General features: G+C 44.0%; 1 protein-coding gene across 1 annotated transcript in view; it reads right to left on the bottom strand.

The window, feature by feature from the left end:
- chl1b (cell adhesion molecule L1-like b) overlaps positions 1-22482 on the bottom strand; it is an 85803-nt gene that overhangs the window by 29735 nt on the left and 33586 nt on the right. The window contains exons 2-9 of the mRNA XM_079242626.1: positions 11434-11620; positions 4771-4879; positions 4355-4545; positions 3647-3769; positions 3067-3237; positions 2739-2762; positions 2540-2651; positions 2263-2444 (exon numbers count right to left, since the gene is read on the bottom strand). Of these exons, the coding sequence (XP_079098752.1) occupies positions 2263-2444; positions 2540-2651; positions 2739-2762; positions 3067-3237; positions 3647-3769; positions 4355-4545; positions 4771-4879; positions 11434-11530 (1009 nt within the window). The 5' untranslated portion in view covers positions 11531-11620. The remainder of the gene's footprint in view (positions 1-2262; positions 2445-2539; positions 2652-2738; positions 2763-3066; positions 3238-3646; positions 3770-4354; positions 4546-4770; positions 4880-11433; positions 11621-22482) is intronic.

A 22482-nucleotide genomic window follows, 5' to 3' on the forward strand; every position in this document is an offset into this window, starting at 1 on the left:
TCTCAGCACAGAACCCTGGAAAACCACCCAACACTACCTGATGAAATGTAACACCTGGTGCAGACTGATGTGTTCAAGGTCTCATTTCACTAAGTTTATTTAAAACTCAGCCCTCAGGCCTGCCTCTGGTTCTGTCCTCATAAAGCTGATGTGTTAATCAGACCTGCTCTTGTCCACTAGTCAAAGAAAACAGCCCTAAAATCTTCAGTAAGTCCAGAAATAAGATGAATGCTGAGGTGAAAAATAGAATCAACAATACAAATGTACTCATGCCCAAACACTAACCCAACCCAAACCCCAAAATCTCAAACCCCAAGGCCCCTAACCCCAATCCCAACCCCAACACCAACCTCAACCCCAACCCCGCTAACCCCAGCACCAAACCCTCTAACCCCAACTTCAACACAAACCCCAACCTTAACCCCCAAACGTTCTAAACTCAACCCCAACCCCAACCCCAACCTCAACCCCAAACCCTCTAACCCCAACTTCAACACAAACCCCAACCTTAACCCCCAAACGTTCTAAACTCAACCCCAACCCCAACCTCAACCTCAACCCCAAACCCTCTAACCCCAACTTCAACACAAACCCCAACCTTAACCCCCAAACGTTCTAAACTCAACCCCAACCCCAACCTCAACCTCAACCCCAAACCCTCTAACCCCAACTTCAACACAAACCCCAACCTTAACCCCCAAACGTTCTAAACTCAACCCCAACCCCAACCTCAACCCCAAACCCTCTAACCCCAACACCAACCTCAACCATAACCCTCTAACCCCAACTTCATGACATGTCATGACAATCTGCACTTTTCACTCTGAGGCTTAAACAACGCTTTAAAGTGAACATTAGCTCAGATCAGTTATTTTCTCCTGATGCTCAGTTGTACAGTTTTGCCTCATGAGCTGCAGGTGTGGCTGTAAATTCAGCAAAAGATAAATGTAAAAATTAAAAATAATAATCAGTAAATCTTTAACTTATGAAGCTCAGTTTGACTAATTTTTTTCTGCACATTATGGCACCCAGAGCACCATTCTGCTTGCTATGATACTGGACAGGACACAAAACTAATCAAATTATTAAATCAACAGAAAACGATTAAAGATGGAAGTTGGAAAGTTGGAAATCAGATTAAGTTGTTCCCACTGAACTTCAAAGGTGAGTTAAAGCTGAAAGCAAACAAAGCAACATTTGTTTTCAGTTTTAATGAAATTCACTGCTTTGCTAGCTTAAGTTTCATACAGTTAGCAGAGGTGCTAACAGGGCTAGCACACCTGGGAAAAATATCATCAAGACGACTGTCTCTGTTATGATCAATCTCCATGGAGACGACAATATTTAATAATGCTGTCAGTGTGAGTGCACCGGAGCTCTTTTTTTTTAAAGCTATATTCAAATGTATTCACATAAACACAATAATATGTCTTCATATCGTCTGTTGTGTTCTTGTCATGTGAGGCTTCTCTGCTCACACCTGATACGGCAGTACAAGCTCTTCTTTCCCTCTGCAGCAGGTACAACAAGCCTGCCGCTGCTCTATTTCTGCTTGCTCGGTTTCCTTAAAAAATAAAATAATAAATACAAAAAAACATTTTCTTAAATGGAAAAGAAATGGTTTAACCCTCGCTAAACCGAAGCATCCGGGCAGCAAGTCTTTCTCCTTTCCTCCTCTATGTTTGTGCTATCAGTGGATTGATTAAAAGTGTGCACTGCTCATCTAACTAAAAATTTATTTGAATCCGTATTGGAGATTGCTTGATTTCCCAACTTACGCACCACCTGAATGAAGGATACGTTAATTTCCTCCCTGGACAGGCGGCGTGAGATGCACACACTACAGAAGATCTTTACACATGAGAAAGCAGAAATTCCAGCAAGGAGCTGTCAGAGAGAAACTCTGAAAAAAATTCTAGCAAGAGTTGGCATCCAGATAAAATATAATTCAAAACCCAAACAACAACATGGAAACAGCACACTCCACTTCAGAGCTTCTAGATTGCAAAACACACAAAAAAGCTCTGAGCCAGCACCCACAGAGGAGCTAATGGAAACAAGTCTAATGATTGTAAATCCAGTTGTTTGGTAAAAAGGGTTTTTTTTCACCTAAAAAGTATTCGGCTGACATCTCCTATGATTCTGACTTGTTAAAAATGAATCTCAATGGTCCTGCGAGTTTTCATGGAGATGAAGGGGGTGTTACTGTAAAGTGAAGTACCTATGGAAATGCTGCATACACTGATAGTACCCTGCTGTTACCTTCTATTATCACTGTGAAGTGATGGCTGGTCTCTCCCAGAGCGTTTGTAACTTTGCAGATGTAATCTCCACCATCGTGATGTTCCACTTCTGGTATGATCAGCTGCTTCCCATGATTCTCCTTTGGTGTCTTAATGGGATATTTAAGACCCATCTTCGTCCACTGCACATCTGGAGTTGGACTGAAAAACAGAGTCTCAAACTGAGTAAAGTGCACGTTCAATACAACTGCATTCACAACCAAATGGGTTGAGAAAATGTTTTTGTGTGAGCTTACATTCCTTCTGCAATGCACTCCAGCTTCAAGTCCTCTCCTCTGACCACCCGTACCTCTGATCGGCCATTAGGGGGCGTCATCAGCGCAGGTCTCCTCTGCAGAATTGCATTAGCTGAGACGGAATCACAGAGAATGAGATGCTGTAACAGCAGTCTGAGTGCAGCTGGTGACAGAAATGCACAGAAATCACCAGACCTACCACTTTCAGGACTGGCATGTTGTCCTGGCATGAAGGTGGAGGACACATGCGCACACACACACACACACACACACACACACACAGGCATAAAAAAAGACAATGAACATTAGGGACAATGTGGATGCATCATGAAAAACATCACCACGACCAAAATAAACCAGAAGAATGCACATGGAAAAACAAAGACACTGAGATGTCTGTGCTGCTGGGAACATCAGTGAACATGCTGAACGGTATCAGTCCTCTGAAAGCCAATCACAAGTTGGCATCATCCTCCTCCAATTAGAAAATACACCAGAGAAGAGCAAGAATGTGACTCAACACCTACTTTTCTGAACAACGACGGACATGGCGCTCTTCTGAACGATGGTTCGTATGGCGGGGAAGGCGGCGAAGCAGCAGTAATCTATCCCGCTGTCTGTCTCCACCGCGTGGGAGAAGTAAAGGTTTCCATCCAGGCCTGTAGAAACCCTTTTGTTCTGTTCAATGTGCTCGAGGTCTGAACAGAAAGACAATGGAGTTTATTTTTCCATCTGACGACATCCCAGTCCAAATTTTCTGTTTCAGCTCGTCTTAGTGAGACAACATAATTACATACCTACCAACCAATAATTCTACATTGATTCTGACATGCTGCCAGACTGCTTGGACAAAATGTCTCAATGCTTTTGGCAAAGCAAAGCACTAAAACTGCATTTACAGTAAAGTGTTTGTCTGCACAGCATGAATTAGTAGTGGCTGACACATTGAGATCAGGAATGTTTAAGGGGATTAATTCAGGAGATAAGCAGCTTAAGTCTCACAATAATGTGCTGTCAAAATGTTAATGCATATTGCACAACAGGAGTGAATAATAAATAATAAATTCCACTCATTCAAAATACTCCAGTACATAAGGTATTACTTACTGATAGTCATCCAGTAGATCTGCATGGGAGGTATGCCTTCAGGTGGGTCACATTTCAGCACAAAGGACTGGCCTTCCTCCACCTGAACAGGATCAATCGTCTCTTTGGGGAATTTGGGAACATCTGGGCACAAAACGGAAAAGAAGCCAAGCCTGAATGACAAAATGTTTTGTAGATCTCCTCTCTTCCAGATGATGGCAGTGTAGTTCAGCAGATGCTTCCTGAGCTCTCTGCTGGATCATTCAGCAGGTAAAACCTTCTGGTATTTTCTTCTTCAGTGTTGGCTTGCAGACAGAACACAGACATCTTTGCCATTATTGCACATGGTCCTGTCACCGCTGCCGGGCAGCTGCAGCCCGGCCAGATTGACTGCAGGTCCCCTGCGATGTGTATTTTCCTCTTTGGGGAGAAAATGAAAAATGCTGCAGAGGAAATGATGGACAGCTACATCACATTAAAAACCTTTCTAGCAGAGCTGAAGATGAGATGCTGCGAGCTTCATTCTGCCACTTCCCAATACAATGAGATGGCTCACAATGGAGGTACAGTCATCGCAGAGGGGTTGCCAGTTCTGAATCACTTTCAAAGTGCTGTAACAGAGCACCCCTCGCGCGCACACACACACACGCACACACACACACACACACACACACACACACACACACACACACACACACACACACACACACACACGTACAGGTTACTCACTGGGCACAATGAACTCAATCTCCTTGGATATGGCGGTCCCCAGTTTGTTTGAGGCATAACAGCGGTAGGTTCCCTGGTACTCTGTAAGGTTCCCTTTATTAGGTATCACAAAGGTCCCAGAATTCTCTTCTTTCATCAGGCGGGGGTCTAGAAAGGGGTCAAATTCCAGGCCATTCTTGGTCCATCTGAATCTGCATAAACAAAGCCAGTATTGAAATGTCAATTCTTTTAACTGAAACTCCCCCCCACCCCACCCCCCAACTCCTCCCCATTTTCCAAAGTTCAACACCAAATCCCCCAGATCCAACACAGTGATGGTGAACTGTTGCTGTTTGTATCTGGCGTCCTGCTGGGCTGCTAATAAGCTCTGTGTTCTCTGTTTCTCTGCGATGCAGAGGTGGAAGACATGTACTCACTCTGGCTCGGGATTCCCTTTGGCTTCGCATGTCACGGGGAAGCTCTCGTCAAAAGGAAAGGCGATGAGCGAGCTGCTAGCCTGAGCTGTGATGGTGGGCAACTGTTCAACTGTGTAACAAACAAGCAAACATGAAAATGACAGGTGCAACGCAGGCCTTTCCACACACATGAACTGCAGCAGTGGCTCCAAACCTTGTGAACAACCCTCAGCATGTTGTCTGGAATTACATTTTAAACTGGTCCAAACCAAATGTGCTGTTGGCTAATTAAGAAAAAAAGCAATGTGAGGGTCCGGATCAGCAGGTTGGGTACCATGGTACTTATGTCTGTTGATGAACGAGTCTATATGCAGAAAATCATTAAATGATGAGAATGAAATGAGTCAAAGCCGCTGTGAAAGACATTTCTTCAGGGTGGGCGTTCTGTCAACTTAACTCACACCAATAAACAAACCAACCAGTGTCCAAACTTCCCAGCACAACCAGAGCCTGATCACAGGATGCGCCGTGCATCTCGGAGGTGGAACTCATTGTGTGGACAGCATGGTGGATACAGGACGGGCATCATGAAAGAGGTGTTGTTGGGAGCTCCTCTCGCCACAGACTGTGTGGATGGTGAATGTGGACAGTCACCGTTGATGCGAGTTGCGTGAGTTAATTACATGAGCTGCGTCTCCGCTGCCGTGTCAGGGTTCCCTTTAATCCCTTAATTGATTCTTTACATGGAAGCTGACTGTGCAGAGGTCAGAGAAGATTTAAGTTTCCTCCGCTGCATTCAAGCTGGTTTCTGCTTGTTGCTGCTTTTCATTGAAGTTTTCCTTCTTATGCTGATAAGCTGAAGATGGAGAATGTCTCTGCTTGTTTAAGTTCATTATTGCTCTGTGTTGTTTAATCTGAGCTTTTTTCTTTGGTATTACATTACAGAGATATGCTCGGCTGTGAACGTTGCAGCGCGATAGAAAGCTCGTCTACTGTTCCCTTTCAGTGTGTTTTAATCTTCTAAACCCCCCGCTACACTTCTCTGCAGGAAACCATTGTCTGGAGTCCCGCTAATCCTTTAAATGATCTATCTTGTTTTTATTAAACACGATGCATCATCAGCTGTGGGCTTTGATCGACACTCTGTAGAGGTTCATTTCCAAGCTGCTGTATTTGACAGTTTGTTTGCCCGTTTTCAGCCAGATCGCTCACCCATCATTAAAACCAATCTGTTTGTTAGTCTGCTTTTACAATCTGATCGGTTATGTGATGACAAGCAATGGATGGAAGATAAAAACACAAGCTGTTTACATGTAAAGGAAAGTAAATACTATGGATCCTACAGGTACATAGTACTGATGCCACATGAGACTGAGATGCAGAACACACGGCTGGAAGTGGAGTTCTGGTACCAACAAAATGAACTTACTGTTTACGTGACCTACAACTATATAATCCACGGGCAGCAGGGGGAGAATAAACAAAACAAAAACAGTCAGCAGTTTGGGAATAATCCCCTTCTTGTCTAAAGTATTCTCCCCACAGATCCTTTTAAACACACACACACACACACACACACACACACACACACAGTGCTGCAAAACAGAAGTTAAAAGAATATCTGACAGTGAGCATAAAACACAACAATAAAAACCCTTGAGACATATTTCTGAATTATTTAGAGTGAGATTTGATATTTTTCTAAGGCAACTGGGGTAGACACACAACAGAAACAGAAAATTTCAAGCAAGATGATAGCTGTAAAGACATTCAGCACACAGAATGATGATTTATTTAACACTAAAATATTCAGCTTTCTGTTTTCTGCAAAAGGATGAAAACAAGCTATAAAGGGACAAAACACAATTATCCTTTCCTTGATCATCTGATATTAAATCTTCAGTAACTACAGTTACAAGTAAAAGCAGACTTTCCTGTTGTCCTTATTAAAAGTTAATGGAAAAAAAAAATCACCTTTGTGATATAAACAATAACTTCTGATTTTGGTTCCCCATCCCAGCATTGTCTTCAGCCCCTTGTAACACAAATGTCATCAAGTATCGGGACGAAAGAGGTCAGGTATGAGGACGAAAGAGGTCAGGTATGAGGACGAAAGAGGTCAGGTATGAGGACGAAAGAGGTCAGGTATGAGGACGAAAGACGTCAGGTATGAGGACGAAAGACGTCAGGTATGAGGACGAAAGACGTCAGGTATGAGGACGAAAGACGTCAGGTATGAGGACGAAAGAGGTCAGGTATGAGGACGAAAGACGTCAGGTATGAGGACGAAAGACGTCAGGTATGAGGACGAAAGAGGTCAGGTATGAGGACGAAAGACGTCAGGTATGAGGACGAAAGACGTCAGGTATGAGGACGAAAGAGGTCAGGTATGAGGACGAAAGAGGTCAGGTATGAGGACGAAAGAGGTCAGGTATGAGGACGAAAGAGGTCAGGTATCGGGACGAAAGACGTCAGGTATCGGGACGAAAGACGTCAGGTATGAGGACGAAAGACGTCAGGTATGAGGACGAAAGACGTGAGGTATCGGGACGAAAGACGTCAGGTATGAGGATGAAAGAGGTCAGGTATGAGGACAAAAGACGTCAGGTATGAGGACAAAAGACGTCAGGTATGAGGACGAAAGACGTCAGGTATGAGGACGAAAGACGTCAGGTATCGGGACGAAAGACGTCAGGTATCGGGACGAAAGACGTCAGGTATGAGGACGAAAGACGTCAGGTATGAGGACGAAAGACGTCAGGTATGAGGACGAAAGACGTCAGGTATGAGGACGAAAGACGTCAGGTATGAGGACGAAAGAGGTCAGGTATGAGGACGAAAGAGGTCAGGTATGAGGACGAAAGAGGTCAGGTATGAGGACGAAAGACGTCAGGTATGAGGACGAAAGACGTCAGGTATGAGGACGAAAGAGGTCAGGTATGAGGACGAAAGAGGTCAGGTATGAGGACGAAAGAGGTCAGGTATGAGTGTGTATATATATATATATATATATATATATTCATATTCATATATATATATTCATATTCTTATACTTATTGTTTTATTATTTTACCTTATGGCCTGTCTTCTGTTGTCTTTATTTTGTTTTTTACAACTGCAAATAATCTCAGGCATTAAAGGGTTAAACGGTACGGTCACATGACCATCATCGGTTGAAGTCTAAAACATTTGGATACATGTAAAGCAGCGACTCGTGCTTGTGGTTCCTAAACGGTCTCGGTCTAAATATAACTTGCATCGCGTGTGTTCTGTCAGAAAGGGTGTTAAAGTCGCCGTGAAGCTGTCTGACAACGTGAAGATGTGCAGAAATACATTTCAGTCTCACAGCTGTAAAGAGAAACACGAGGAAAGTCATGTGCATGTGGCTGAGGACTGGGAATGTGTTGTAGGCACTGGGACTGTGGTATGGTTTAAGTATTCAGTTTCAGTAGTTGTAGAAGTACTTTTTAACTTGTGGTAACCCAGCTGCCATCAGCAGTGAAAAAATGAAGTCACTTTTTCTTTGTATTCTGAGACAAATAAAGTTGGCTATCATGTTCCTGTGAAAACAGCTGATTATCAACTAAATATCCAGGCCTGACATGACGAAACCAATCAGCGCCAGACATCCTCTTTCTATTAGGACACAAAAGACTAGAAAGTTAAAAAGCCACATTTATTCTTTTTTCTTTTTATTCCAATAATCACACCTAAAATTCAGCAGTTTGATTCAACTTTGCACCACGCCTGCAGGAACATCACATAACCATTACAAACTGATGACTGCAGTGTGTGTACTTTACATATTATTCCCAAATAAGTTCAGTTTTGTGTATTATTTGCTTATAAGAGTGCTGGTGTGTATTCACTTTGCCTTTACACACCACGTGTGAGACAACTTGAACGAACTTGGTGTGAAATCAACAACACCTTGGTAACCTCAACATCAATAAAAAAATAACACTGCCACTAGTAAAGAAGTGAAACACTTCCTGGTTTCAACTGCAACAGGAAAAAATAGTGTTTTTCTCAAAGCGAAAAGATGTGAAACAGAAGTGAAAGGTTGGTCTCATGTACTTCGTGCCTGACAGCTACAGATTTAAGCACTTTTCCATCTACACATGACTTCCCAGCCTAACAACATCACAGCTGTTTCGTAGTGGCAGTGTTCTCTTACAGTGAAAGATTCATAGCAGCATATTTAAAGACGGGTTTCTGTGCCACTGGGCGGAAAGCGGAGCTTTATCTGATTTCTGGAGAGTCAAACTCCAAAACACAGATGACAGAGCAGTCAACATTCACATGGATGGACATTAGTTTAAACTGCTGGATCAACAAGCAGAAGACGACCGCAGATGCAGTTCAGTAGAGACTCGCCTTTCCTGTGGATTAAACATTTAGAGGCATTCTCAATAGCTGCGTTTCCATTACATTTGTTCGCAAAATAAAAGCGATATTTGTGTGGACAAACAACATATGGAGATTTGTGGGTGTTTCCATTGAACAGGGTTTAGCATTAGCATTAGCCTCAAGTCTCGTAAAATCTTGTTGCTCTCGTGAGATTTTATGAAAATTGCTGCTTATGCAAGGTAGCAACGTAGCGTCATTTTGGGGTTTTCTTTTTTCGTTTAGCTTTTTGAAGCTTTTCTCCCTCATTTTCTTTTCTAAAACTCTGAAATTTCCGCACAGCGCCATCTTCACTGGAAATGAACTGGTCATGACCCCAAAATCAGGTCCAGGGACAGGTAAATGTGTAAAAAGTGTTTCCATTACACTTTTGTGATGTTTCTACATCGAAACATCTGAAAAACCACTTCATGAGAACATAAAATTGCAACATGCAATTTTACTTATAAAGGAAACACACCTGGTGAGGTGTGGCTGATTGTGTACTTATTTATTTAGAAATACACCAACAGCTGAGTCTGGGAAAGTTTCTGCAGTGATTTACTGATTTCGCTGTTAGCTTAGAACATCATTTCAGCCGTACTTTGAATTGTGAATGTTGACTGTAACACGCTGGGAAATGATCAGATTCCCACATTTCCAGCATGGCTTCCACAGCAGCTGATGAATGCAGCGGCTTGGAAGGTTGAACTTGAGTATTTGGTGAAAGTGACATTAGCTCCCCGTTATTGTGACAGCAGAAACACTTTGTGCTGTGAAAACCATTTCCTGGAAATATTTTCCATGAGTCTGAATTGACTCTCTGAAGCATGAACAAGGGTTTTTGAATAAACAAGGAATTTCTATACAATAAGAAAGTTGATGGAAACCAACTACATTCCTGTTGCATCCAGTAAAGTCTTTATAAAGCTGACTCTATGACACCATGAATCTGTGCTATCTATGTTTGGTCCTGTGACTTTCTGATGCAGAAAACACAGACGGAATCCTGGAATCTGATAGTTACAACTGATCAGCTGTAAAATACAGAATATTCTGGAATTTTAGGGTGAGGAGCTCAGTCATCCGGGAGGAGATCAGAGTAGAGCCGCTGCTCCTCCGCATCGAGAGGAACCAGTTGTGGTGGCTCGGGCATCTGGTCAGGATGCCTCCTGGACCTCATTGGTGAGGTGTTCCAGGCACGTCCCGCACGAGGAACGCCTCGGGATCCCCCCCGCAGAGTTGGTAAATGTGGCTGGAGAGAGGGAAGTCTGGGCTTCCCTGCTTAGGCTGCTGCTCCCGCGACCCGACCCCGGATAAGCGGCTGAAGATGGATGGATGGATGGGTTCTGGAATTTCCTCACATGATTTGTTTTTTTAAGGTGACTGAGTCAAATGAACAGGAAGAGAAGGTTTTCTGAGCGCTGCAGCTTCCTGTCTGCATAGCGTCGCCTGAGCTGGCAGGACATGTCTCCCAGTAACGTCAGCAATGTCTCAGAGATGACCAGGAAATGTGGAAATGCAGCCCTAAACAGCTGTAAAAAAAAAAAAAAGCTTTTTTGGTGGAATGTTACGAATAAGGAGCAGCTTCCATCAAACTGCAGATGAAGGATGTCCTGAAGTAGATCCCAAAAAAAAAAAAAGTAAAAAAATCATTTAAAAAAGAAGAAAAAAGGACGTTAATGGCGTCTGGCGCCTGCAGATTGGTGCTACAGGTCCTCCTGTCTCCAACTCATTTAAAAAAAAAAAAAAAATTTTACTTTTGAACAGTGGAAATTTCAGACATCCACCACATAACTGGACAAATGCCAAAAAACAGGGAAAATTTACAGGGTAAAACAAGGAAAACATGGAATCTGGAGAGAACCAAACAGATTCCATAGATGCTTCTACTCTCCAATACCAGCGGAAATTTGCTCATGTTTAAAATTCCTGGAATTTTCCTTTACTTGTGTTTAAATTTTCTGCATTTCCTAAGTTTCATTTGCTTAAATTAATTATTTTCTAATGTTTTTAGTACATTATCATGCATACTGACACCTTCCCAAAATTTCTTCTTATTTACATAAGTTTGGTTTTGCAGCTGTAAAGGGAAACATGCAGCTTAACTTTGATCACATTATTATTATATTACATTATTATAAAAACATCAACTGGATGTCACTGCAAATGTTTTGTGACAGTTTTGCATTTTCATCCCTGTGTTAAACTTTAGATTTCTTGCAGCGACGTTTTGAGCTGTAATAATCTTATTCGTTGTGCTGGTAAATCATGTTTCCCAGTGAGAGGAAGACTTACCTTCTAGCGGGATATCAGCGGTTGTAGCATGAAAGGCACAAATACACGTGATTGCGACGAGCCTGGCAGCCAGTGCTGGACTTCTCTGTAACCTCATGGTTTTGCTGTAGGATGTTGGACGTTCAACACATGAATCTTTTCCTCGGTGTTCTCAGTTCATCTCCCTGGTAGGTTGATGATGCTGTACCTGTAAAAGCAACACAGATGAATCACCCACCTGCTGGCATAACCCAAACATAACAAATCCCCTGTGACCGGGAGTCTGACTGCGCTCAGCCAGCCAGGCAGAACCAGGCACACTTTTTCATTTGCATCAGCAGGGATTCAGCTCTGCTCCGATTTTTACTGTAACAAAGAAATAGTCACGTTAAAGTCTCCCATCATGCCGGTCTTCCTGGGGCTCTCAGTGTTTCCTTGTCTGTGAAACAAAGAGAATAAGTAAACAGAAAGAGAAGCTTGATCTATTCATTCAGGGCAGATGTCCAACATTTCCAAGCCAAGTTGGAAATCTCCATCAAAATAAAGCGGAAAGTAAAGCGGATTTAATGATTTCATCCACGGCTGCAGTTTCTGATAACTCATAACTGGGAAACATTTTCTCTATGAATACACAGAGCGGTGACACATAAAAGCCTGGATATGCAGTAGTGACCTGCACGCACACCGGCCGGCTGTAGAACGGAGAGCACTGCATCATTTTCCACCTAACAGACCAACGTCTGAGCTGCAATGGAGGAAGAGTGTGGAGATTATGAGGTCCGACGCCGGGCTCCGTAAACCCTCTGGGGTGTCAGTTCATTAGCCTTCCTTACATGGTCTCTGACCCGGCTTAGCAGGTCACGCCGGAGTAATTAGCTCAACAGCCACAGCAGCCAGTAATAAGAAAATGGAGCGATAATAAGTGAACATGAGAGTTTTACAGAAACGTGAACTGGTGAGGCCGCTGGTCTACTGGGAGTCTGCAGACGTGTAAAACAGAGAGGCTTTAACATGCATGGAGCGCCGCAAAGATACACTTACTCTGCTGACGATGGGATCCAATTAGTTTCAAGGAAGCGTGTGTGTGTGTGTGTGTGTGTGTGTGTGTGTGTAAGTCTTTTTTGCCAATTTTTTGCAGCCTGTTTTTAATGTAAAAATGTAGAAGTGCAACCTTTGATGACAGTCACTATCCAGACTTTAATTTTTCATTTCAGCCTCAGCTGTCAGATTCTGAGGCTAAAATGACATAAAATGAAAGCATGAATAGATAAAGCAGCATAAAGAGCAACCAGAGGAAGAAAACAGAAGTTTGGAGGAATAACACACAGATCAACACACATCATTCTCATGTTTTGGTTTTCAGGAGAAAAGATACTTATATTTAAAACGATCTGCAGTAAACGTGCTGAGCTCTCGCAGAGAGAATTCATTTGCCTGCACTAAAAACACTCCGTCAGGTCTTGAAGCTTGAACAATGAGTATTGTTTTTATAGATGAATTTTCTATGGATGGTTTCATCTAACCTGTTTCTGATGGTCGTGTTGCGGTTGCTGATTTAACTGCTTTGCTTGCCTCGTGTCCGTCCTGCTGAACCACAAAACTAATTTTCCCTGAGGAGAAAATAAAGGAACTGCCAGTGAAACAACACAACGGAAACTATTTCCATATTGACACCTCATTGACAGTTTTTCTGCTGACTGCCATCCCCAGTGGAGCGTTCCGTTCTTTTCAGACGGACATAACTGGGAGTTTAGGCTTTCTAACTGGTCTAAAGCTAAACAGGAAGTGGCATCATCATCACTTCCAGGTCAACGTCGAGGTCGCTTAGTGGAGCTGGGTTTAAAAAGAAAAAACAATAACTTTATTGATATGAATCAATTCAAATTTAATTAATCTAATATCAACATTGTTTGAATCTCCCCTCAGGGCGGAATCAAGTTTCTATGATTTGATTTGATTTGATGAAAAGGTTCCTTTTGCGGTGATAACAGTCATGCTACGGTGCTGTTAGCGATGCTCCAGCAGCGATGAGACTTCAGAAAGCTGGAAAATGATCAGAAACTTTACAGATAAGGAGGATAATCGGTTTTTGGTGGATCATGTTCGCAGCTGTGACAAGGCAGCTACAGTGCTGCGAAAAGTATTTGCCCCCCTTCCTGTTTTTTTTTTACTACTTTATTAATTTTTCACATTAAAATGTGTCGGATTATTAAACTAATTTTTAATACTGGACAAACGTAACCTGCGTAAAAACAAAAGGCAGTTTTATCAGCCTTCATGACTCGATGGGAAAAAGTAAAGTCATGAGTTAGAGGTGCTTAATCACATTATTAGGAAAACTGAGTTCAGTTTCACTGACCAGACTCAGACCTGATCCCTGCCAGGCCTGATCCCTGCCAGAGACCTGATCCCTGCCAGGCCTGATCCCTGCCAGAGACCTGATCCCTGCCAGGCCTGATCCCTGCCAGACCTGATCCCTGCCAGACCTGATCCCTACCAGACCTGATCCCTGCCAGACCTGATCCCTGCCAGACCTGATCCCTACCAGGCCTGATCCCTGCCAGACCTGATCCCTGCCAGACCTGATCCCTACCAGACCTGATCCCTGCCAGACCTGATCCCTGCCAGACCTGATCCCTGCCTGACCTGATCCCTGCCAGACCTGATCCCTGCCAGACCTGATCCCTACCAGACCTGATCCCTGCCAGACCTGATCCCTGCCAGACCTGATCCCTACCAGACCTGATCCCTGCCAGGCCTGATCCCTGCCAGACCTGATCCCTACCAGACCTGATCCCTGCCAGACCTGATCCCTGCCAGACCTGATCCCTACCAGACCTGATCCCTGCCAGGCCTGATCCCTGCCAGAGACCTGATCCCTGCCAGACCTGATCCCTGCCAGACCTGATCCCTACCAGGCCTGATCCCTGCCAGACCTGATCCCTACCAGACCTGATCCCTGCCAGGCCTGATCCCTGCCAGACCTGATCCCTACCAGACCTGATCCCTGCCAGAGACCTGATCCCTGCCAGACCTGATCCCTACCAGACCTGATCCCTGCCAGACCTGATCCCTACCAGACCTGATCCCTACCAGGCCTGATCCCTGCCAGACCTGATCCCTACCAGACCTGATCCCTGCCAGGCCTGATCCCTGCCAGACCTGATCCCTACCAGACCTGATCCCTGCCAGAGACCTGATCCCTGCCAGACCTGATCCCTACCAGACCTGATCCCTGCCAGACCTGATCCCTACCAGACCTGATCCCTGCCTGACCTGATCCCTGCCAGACCTGATCCCTGCCTGACCTGATCCCTGCCAGACCTGATCCATGCCAGACCTGATCCCTGCCAGACCTGATCCATGCCAGACCTGATCCATGCCAGACCTGATCCCTGCCAGACCTGATCCCTACCAGACCTGATCCCTGCCAGACCTGATCCCTACCAGACCTGATCCCTGCCAGACCTGATCCCTGCCAGACCTGATCCCTGCCAGACCTGATCCCTGCCAGACCTGATCCCTACCAGACCTGATCCCTGCCAGACCTGATCCCTGCCTGACCTGATCCATGCCAGACCTGATCCCTGCCTGACCTGATCCATGCCAGACCTGATCCCTGCCAGACCTGATCCCTACCAGACCTGATCCCTGCCAGACCTGATCCCTGCCAGACCTGATCCCTGCCAGACCTGATCCCTACCAGACCTGATCCCTGCCAGACCTGATCCCTACCAGACCTGATCCCTGCCAGACCTGATCCCTACCAGACCTGATCCCTGCCAGACCTGATCCCTGCCAGACCTGATCCATGCCAGACCTGATCCATGCCAGACCTGATCCATGCCAGACCTGATCCCTGCCAGACCTGATCCCTACCAGACCTGATCCCTGCCAGACCTGATCCCTGCCAGACCTGATCCCTACCAGACCTGATCCATGCCAGACCTGATCCCTACCAGACCTGATCCCTACCAGACCTGATCCCTACCAGACCTGATCCCTGCCAGACCTGATCCATGCCAGACCTGATCCCTGCCAGACCTGATCCCTGCCAGACCTGATCCATGCCAGACCTGATCCATGCCAGACCTGTGTGATGCCCTGTCCTATCGCCTAGGGTTGGTAGAGTAATTCCAGGCTCGCCCTGACTACATGCCTTAGTGTCCTTGGGCAAAACACTGAACCCTTCATCGCCCCCCATGTGGGTATGAGTGTGTGTGAATGTGACCTGCAGTGTAAAGTGCTTTGATTAGAAAAGCTTTTTACACTCAAAATAGTATTAATTTTAACCATCAAAATCTTCATAGTATTAATGATGGAAATGAGATAAATAATGCTGACATCATGGATCATTGTGGATTAAATATGCCGACTCTGAATAAACACTGCATGTTGTAGCTGGATTGTAAACCTCCTGAATGGGATCTAAATGCCTGCAAACCTTCTGCAGATCACCTCGAGGGTAAGATATTGATCCCTAGTTACACACCACCATATATGAGACACTGGTAGCGCTGAGGGGGGGGGGGACGACTGCAGTGTAGCACATTTTCCATCAGCTATCCTGCTAAAAGGAGCCAATTCTCCACTAAAGAGCCAGAATCCAGCTCTTGCTATTTTCTCTCATCACTGAAGAGATGTCAATGAATAACAGAGGAGAAAACAAAATTTATTTCCCTCTTTGTTTCAGTTAAAAAACAACATTAACTGCGACCCAACAGTGGCCTTTCTGAACCCACATGTGACCTCTGTACTCCATTCACCAACAGCTCCACCGAGGTTGCAGACAATACAAGTGCTGCACATAATAACTATCAACCCCACTCAATCACAATTCATGCCTATTGACTTTGGTTCCTGCAAAAGATTTATACGTCAAAGTTGGAAATGGTGCAGAAGAATGCCGGCGGCTCTCCTTTGTTTCAGCCTTTCCCAGACACAATGATTTATGTTGCTGCAGCAAATTCAAATCAAATGGTGGGGCCTTTGGCTAATTGGCTTTCGCACTGGCGGTGAGATTGGCCGGGTTAAGAGGGGTGGTTGGAGGGTGTGTGTGTGTGTGTGTGTGTGTGTGTGTGTATGGGGGGGGGGGGGGGGGGGGGGGGGGGGGGGTTTACATTCCCCACATGAGAATGTTTCTCATTATCTTATGTTGCGGGCCAAAATCTTTTACCTTCCTAACAGCAGCTTAGATGGATTACACTTTGTTCAAACTGTGCTTGATCACTTGCCTTCTGATTTAATTTGTGCAACCCCACTTAAACATTTATTGAGGACCAGCGCGGCCATCTGGCCGGGGGAGGTCCGCTCACAGCTTAACTGCTGTGACTGATAATGTCTACATTCAGCTGAGAAGGGTACGGTGCCCGTTGGACCTGTACCCTCAATGTACAGCTGATTTACAGGCTTGACCCCCGCCCAGTTTGAGTTCTCTGGTTCGCTCTCTGTATGTCAACAACTAAGTTATCTGTTCAAACGTATCTCCGCTTGATCAACACACACACGGATCTTTGTCAGAGAAGATTCAACTGAATTTTTCTGTTGATTTCCTGATTTTCTGATAAAAGTTCTGACCTGCTGAGTCATGTTTTATAGCAACACTACGTAGGTAAAACTCAGTGATTCTGACTCGTTTTGACGCCACATTTCAGCTCCGTTCAGGTCCTGTCGTCTACATTCCTCATGCGCAGCTGTTGTCACCTTGCAGGCATCCTGAGGCTGAGAACAACTCAACAGTTTATTTTGTTTCCCAGCCTGGAGCGTCTCATTACAGCTGTGTTTTGCTCTACGCCATGTCACACACCTGGCTGTTGGAGACAAACTGTCTCTGATTCAGCAACACAAGACAGAGCAAGAGACGAGAGTCTAAATCGTTTCTACAGGCTGGAGAAAGCCCAGAGAAGAGACCGGATGCAAAATGGATGCTGGATCAGAGCCTCCATTAGGGGTGTTGAGTGTGATAATCATTTATCTAAAACAGAATTACTTCACAAGAGATCATAAAAACCTGAAAAAAAGCTTCAGGTTGTCGGAGAAAGCTCCGACAGCAGCAGCATTATCCACTGTGCTTTTCAGATTATTGGCCTCTAACAGTTTCCTCTTTATTTTACGCTCAAAACACGACAACCTGAGACTAAAAACATGTTTTTATGCAAACATTCAATCTTAAATAAAAAAGTCATGAAAGTGATTAGCTGTAAATAATCATGTTATGCACAAAATATACTTTTATTTTGAAAGTACTCCTTTATACAGAAAAGACTGTCAGATCTGGTTTACAAACACAAATATTTGACTCTAAAAACTTGTTTTTTTTTGTTTTAAATCTTTAAAATAATTTGTAATTCATCTTTTTGTGCTCTTAAATCTTTTTTCTGCTTTAATGTCCTTCAGTGAAATATTTCTTCACATCATGCACAATAACGTCCATCTGTGCACCTCCAGCGGTACATTATCCAGACGTTTGCCTGGTAATTCTCTACCTGGACTGTTGAGCTGAAACTAAAACCTGCTTAGGGAGCAGAAACCCGTCCATTTTCTGCCCAGTTAGACGGATTTTACTGTCCAGTCACACCTTTTCCTCTGTCTTCAGAGCCAGACAGAAACTTTCCTTCATGCTGATAATCTGTCCCATCATGACCCGATGACGCTTCATCGGGTCATGACGGGAGGTATTTGTGGGTTTCTGAGGTCAGAGCCACTGAAGCAGAAATACATTTACAATCAACGACGGAGCCGGGAAATGTCCAGTGCAGCGGCCAGGATGGATTTGTGATCAGTTTTAGGGCCTACCTGCCTCATCACACAGTGACAAAGGCTGCAAAGCCAAATGGCAGCATCGCACAGCATCCCAGAAGAAAAAGTGCAGCTCCTCAGCCTCTGGATGCTGCTGGGCAGCCAGAAATGGGCCGAATAAAAGTCACTGTACCATCAAACACATCCACAGTTACAGTACGTCTTTATTCGACCCAACCTTCTGGACGTGCTGGACAGCCTGCGGAGCAGTAGGGAAGGGTCAAGAACCCACCAGGGACTTAAAACCAGGTTCAACCAAGACCACCTCTGTAACCACAAGGCCGCCACTCGCCTGAATATTCGCCATCTACTGAGATGCAGAGAGATTAAATAATATTTAGTGCTTCTACATTTTACTTCCCTTATTTGTGCAGATAAAGTAAAAATAAGTTATGCTAGAAATGTAGCTCATTTTACGTACAACTGTTATTATTAGGAGATGCTCAGCAGCTTCTGAGCTTATGTATCATCAGATAAACAGATTTTATTTTTCTCATCTTAATCTGGTCAGTCTTTATAAACACACGTGTAATAAACCTAATATGGTCTCTGATATGATAAATGACATGTAACAGGTGATTCTAGTCTCCTGGAACCCTCAGCAACCACAAGGTGACTCCAGCTGGAATTCATCACCTTTTATCACGATATTTTATATAAATAACAGGAACATTTATGTACATCTGTGGTGATTATGCTGAAGTGTACGCCTGCTCACTCTGCTGCAGTTATGTACGCCCTGGAGACAAAGGGTGAGTCCGACTTTACTCAGCTGCCTCTGCATTCACACGCGCTCTACTATTTATATCACCTTTCTATATTCTTTATAAAGAACCTTTTTAATCAAGCCGTTGACCTTCTCATCACTCACCAACCCTAACCCTAACCCGATGTTCCGCGGATCCCAGGTTCCTTTGGACGTCTCCTTTTCCATCTCCACCTTTTCACTCTTCCTTCTGATATCTGGATGTTTCAGCCTATCACTAGAAAACACAACACATCTTTACAGCTTTGTTGCTAATGCAAATAATTCTTCCAATTTAAAGACAAAAACATTAAACTTCATATGAAGTTAAGTACTGTTAATGAGTTTAGCATGATTTTTTAGAAAGAAAAGAAGATTTCAGATTTAGTTTGAAAAAACCTGATGTCGTATCTGTATGCCGTATCTACCAGATGTATTACACACTGGGTACTTGATGCTTTTGATTCAGAATTAAATCATTTGGAATTAACGTATTCTCCTACGAGTTTCCTTGGAAATAATAGTTCTGAATGGAGGTTTACATGAAATACATCCTTAATTCCACTTTAGTTCGGCAGGTTGGGAAGGGTTCTGATTGGACAGAGGGTGGACGTGACGTACTGACATCTACCAGAATCAAACAAAGTTCTTGCTTTTTGTCTTTTCTGTTGTAACATGGAAAACTACACAATAATTTCCAAAGACTCTTCTGAATGGACTTTTTCATTTAGAATCAGGTACTTTTTCACCAGTTTAAAGAGGATTTAATTTTTATCTGCAATTAAATAGGAATTAAAACTCCAATGTAAACATTGCCGGCCAGTTCTGGCAAATTTCTGATTAAAAGAAAAAAAGATAAAATCTGTTGTTTTATCCAAGTGTCTGTTTTCAGTTTCAGGATCTCCAGGTACGACGTTACAGTCAGTAAACAGGTGTGTATTCTTTAAGAACACACACCAGACGTTTGTCATGGGAAGTCATTTCCAATCACCTAGGATCAATAATTGCCTCCTCAATCATGTCTTTTCCTGCAATTCAACAATCGTCCACGTCAACTCTGCTGAAAGGACATCATTTTCCTTCCAGACTGCTGCAGATGGTAAATATGGGTTTTATTCCGTTCTTGCTCAGAGCAGGATTTTGGTTTTGGTTCGGCACATTTCACACCACCTAATCCCTAAATGCTTGTTGCTGGATCCCATTCAGACCAGTGGATAAACTGGAACGCGGGTTTCATTAAACATCAACAACATCTTACTTCAGAGAAAACGGCTAAGCTATCAGATGCAGAGAATGTGTCTGTGGAGGAAACATACGCTGCCTTCCCACTTTCTCTCTACAGTAGCTCCTTTTTACTGAAAACTCTCAACTGCTACTGGTGTTTCTAACAGGCTCTACTTCACCTCCGTTCTTCTTAGTTAAGTCCAAGTCTTGCAGCTTTTCTTCACACTGGAGTAACTGCTACACTTTGTGACCGCACAGCTTCGATCAACTTTTCCTTAAAGAACCATTCATGGCACCCGTCAACAGCAGATCTGGCAACCTCACGAGAGTATTCCTCGACTCCTGCAGTTCAGCCATCTGGTCGGGTTTTGCTCCGTAAATCTAACCCATAAAAACCTGGACAACGCTTTAAAGGAAAGAGAAAAACACCAACTTATGTGCATGTGTTGTTTAGTAATAGCTAAGCTATTCAAAGTTCACTACAGTAAAGTCTTTAATGTGTCACCATCTGCTCCTTTCTCACACAAAGACAAACGGGGCGGAGAGGAGCAGGGCTACTGTAGTTTAATGTAATGGGATTAAGCAGATCCTGTCTTGTCAGGCTGGATTAAAATATTCTCCTCACTAAAGACCTGCGACAGAAAGATAATGGCTCCACACTCCCCCTCATGGTGCTCACATAAGGCCTCCACACTGATTCACATTTGATCATTTAGGACCAATTAAAGCACCGGCCTTGCTGATTAGTGCAAAGCTGCAATTAACTCATTTGTAAAGAGTGTCAAAGCAGAATCTGTTGTAGTTGTAGATTCCAGGCAGTGGAAAAACCGTTCACTCTGCTTAGAGGTCTAGTTTCTCTCCTCACTCTGCTGGATTGTGGTCTGACCTCTGGCAAAAAGCATAATCACTGTTATTCTAAAAGCTTTGTAATGAAATTCATCAATTATTCAGCTACTGGCAGCGGCAGAGATCAGAAACTAAACGCTACATGAGTTTAGGAAGTGGGACCGATGTGAGGTCATTTGCTCGGCCAACAGAAAGATATCACTGCGACCTCACAACGCTTTATGATTCAGTTATGGTGCGTTTAATATTTCAGGAGTGTGTAGCATATGCAGGCTATGCAGAGCTGGATGAGGATGTAAGAACTGATAGAATTATGACTGAGAAGGAAAGTTTGCTACAAATATATGAACATGATTTTAAACGTGTGCCCCCCCCCCCAATGCAGAGAGAAATCCGACCAGAAACACACCATGACCCAGAATGACTACACTTCTCTCTCTGACATCATTCAGGGGAAAAAGAAGCTCTGTAAGCATAAATATCCTTCGTTAGTTTCAAAGAAACAGAGCAACATTACAATCATCACTGACTCTTACAGCAGAGAACCCCACACCGCCAGCCTTCTGGAGCAGCGCATCGTTCAGGACCAACAGCATATTCAGCTCTGAGACTAGAGTCCGTGTAGCTCCGTGATGCGCACTACAAGCATGTTCAAAACGCGTTGGCTTTGTGCGCTTCGGGGACGTTTTCGCACACACACCTAGTCAAGTCGGCTTTCCATATACAGAAACTGCTGAAGACTTCTTTACGCGTCTTCCGGCAGCAACTGAGTTAATAAGACCTCAAGACAAAAACGAAGAACAACTGACTAATGCTTTTTAATGCCAACACAGCAAGAAGCTGATGACTGACAGCTGTGCACCCTCCCTTACTTCATCCCAACAGTCCAGCTGTTACATCTCAGGGCTTAAAGCTGGGGTAGGTTATCTTAATCTGACTTTATTTTACTCTGGGTGAAGTGGTTCCTCGTCCTGATAGTAGTCTATACATTCTGTCATCATGAACAATAAGAAATATAGTTAGACCCCTCAGTTTACTGTAAATCTGTAAAAACTTTGACCGATCCAAACGTTCCGACCCAAATGGAGTTGTTCATTTCTTATATTTCGTAGCTTCTTCTCCCGGCTCCCCTCCTCCCCCTCCAGCAGCACATACCTGATCGAGACACCCTGCATATAAACAGCATGTTAGGATGAAAATACAAAGTAGTGAAGAAGAAACTCGGAAGGCAAACATGGCTGAGAAAATGCAGGAAGGATTTCCCGACCCGGCTCGGTTTATTTACCTCCTCCTGCTAAACAGCCGAGAAAGAGAAAATCGCTGGTGGAAAAAGCTGCGGACTAGAAAATCACTCGGAAAGCGCAAACTTTCACCAAGGCCTTTAAAAAGTTCCTTGATCCAAACGGTGATCCGGATCACCACCTAAATGAAATCAGTTCTTCCTTTTCACATTTCCA

Source organism: Telmatherina bonti (assembly GCF_933228915.1).
Source record: "Telmatherina bonti genome assembly, chromosome: 6".
Lineage (NCBI taxonomy): Eukaryota > Metazoa > Chordata > Actinopteri > Atheriniformes > Telmatherinidae > Telmatherina > Telmatherina bonti.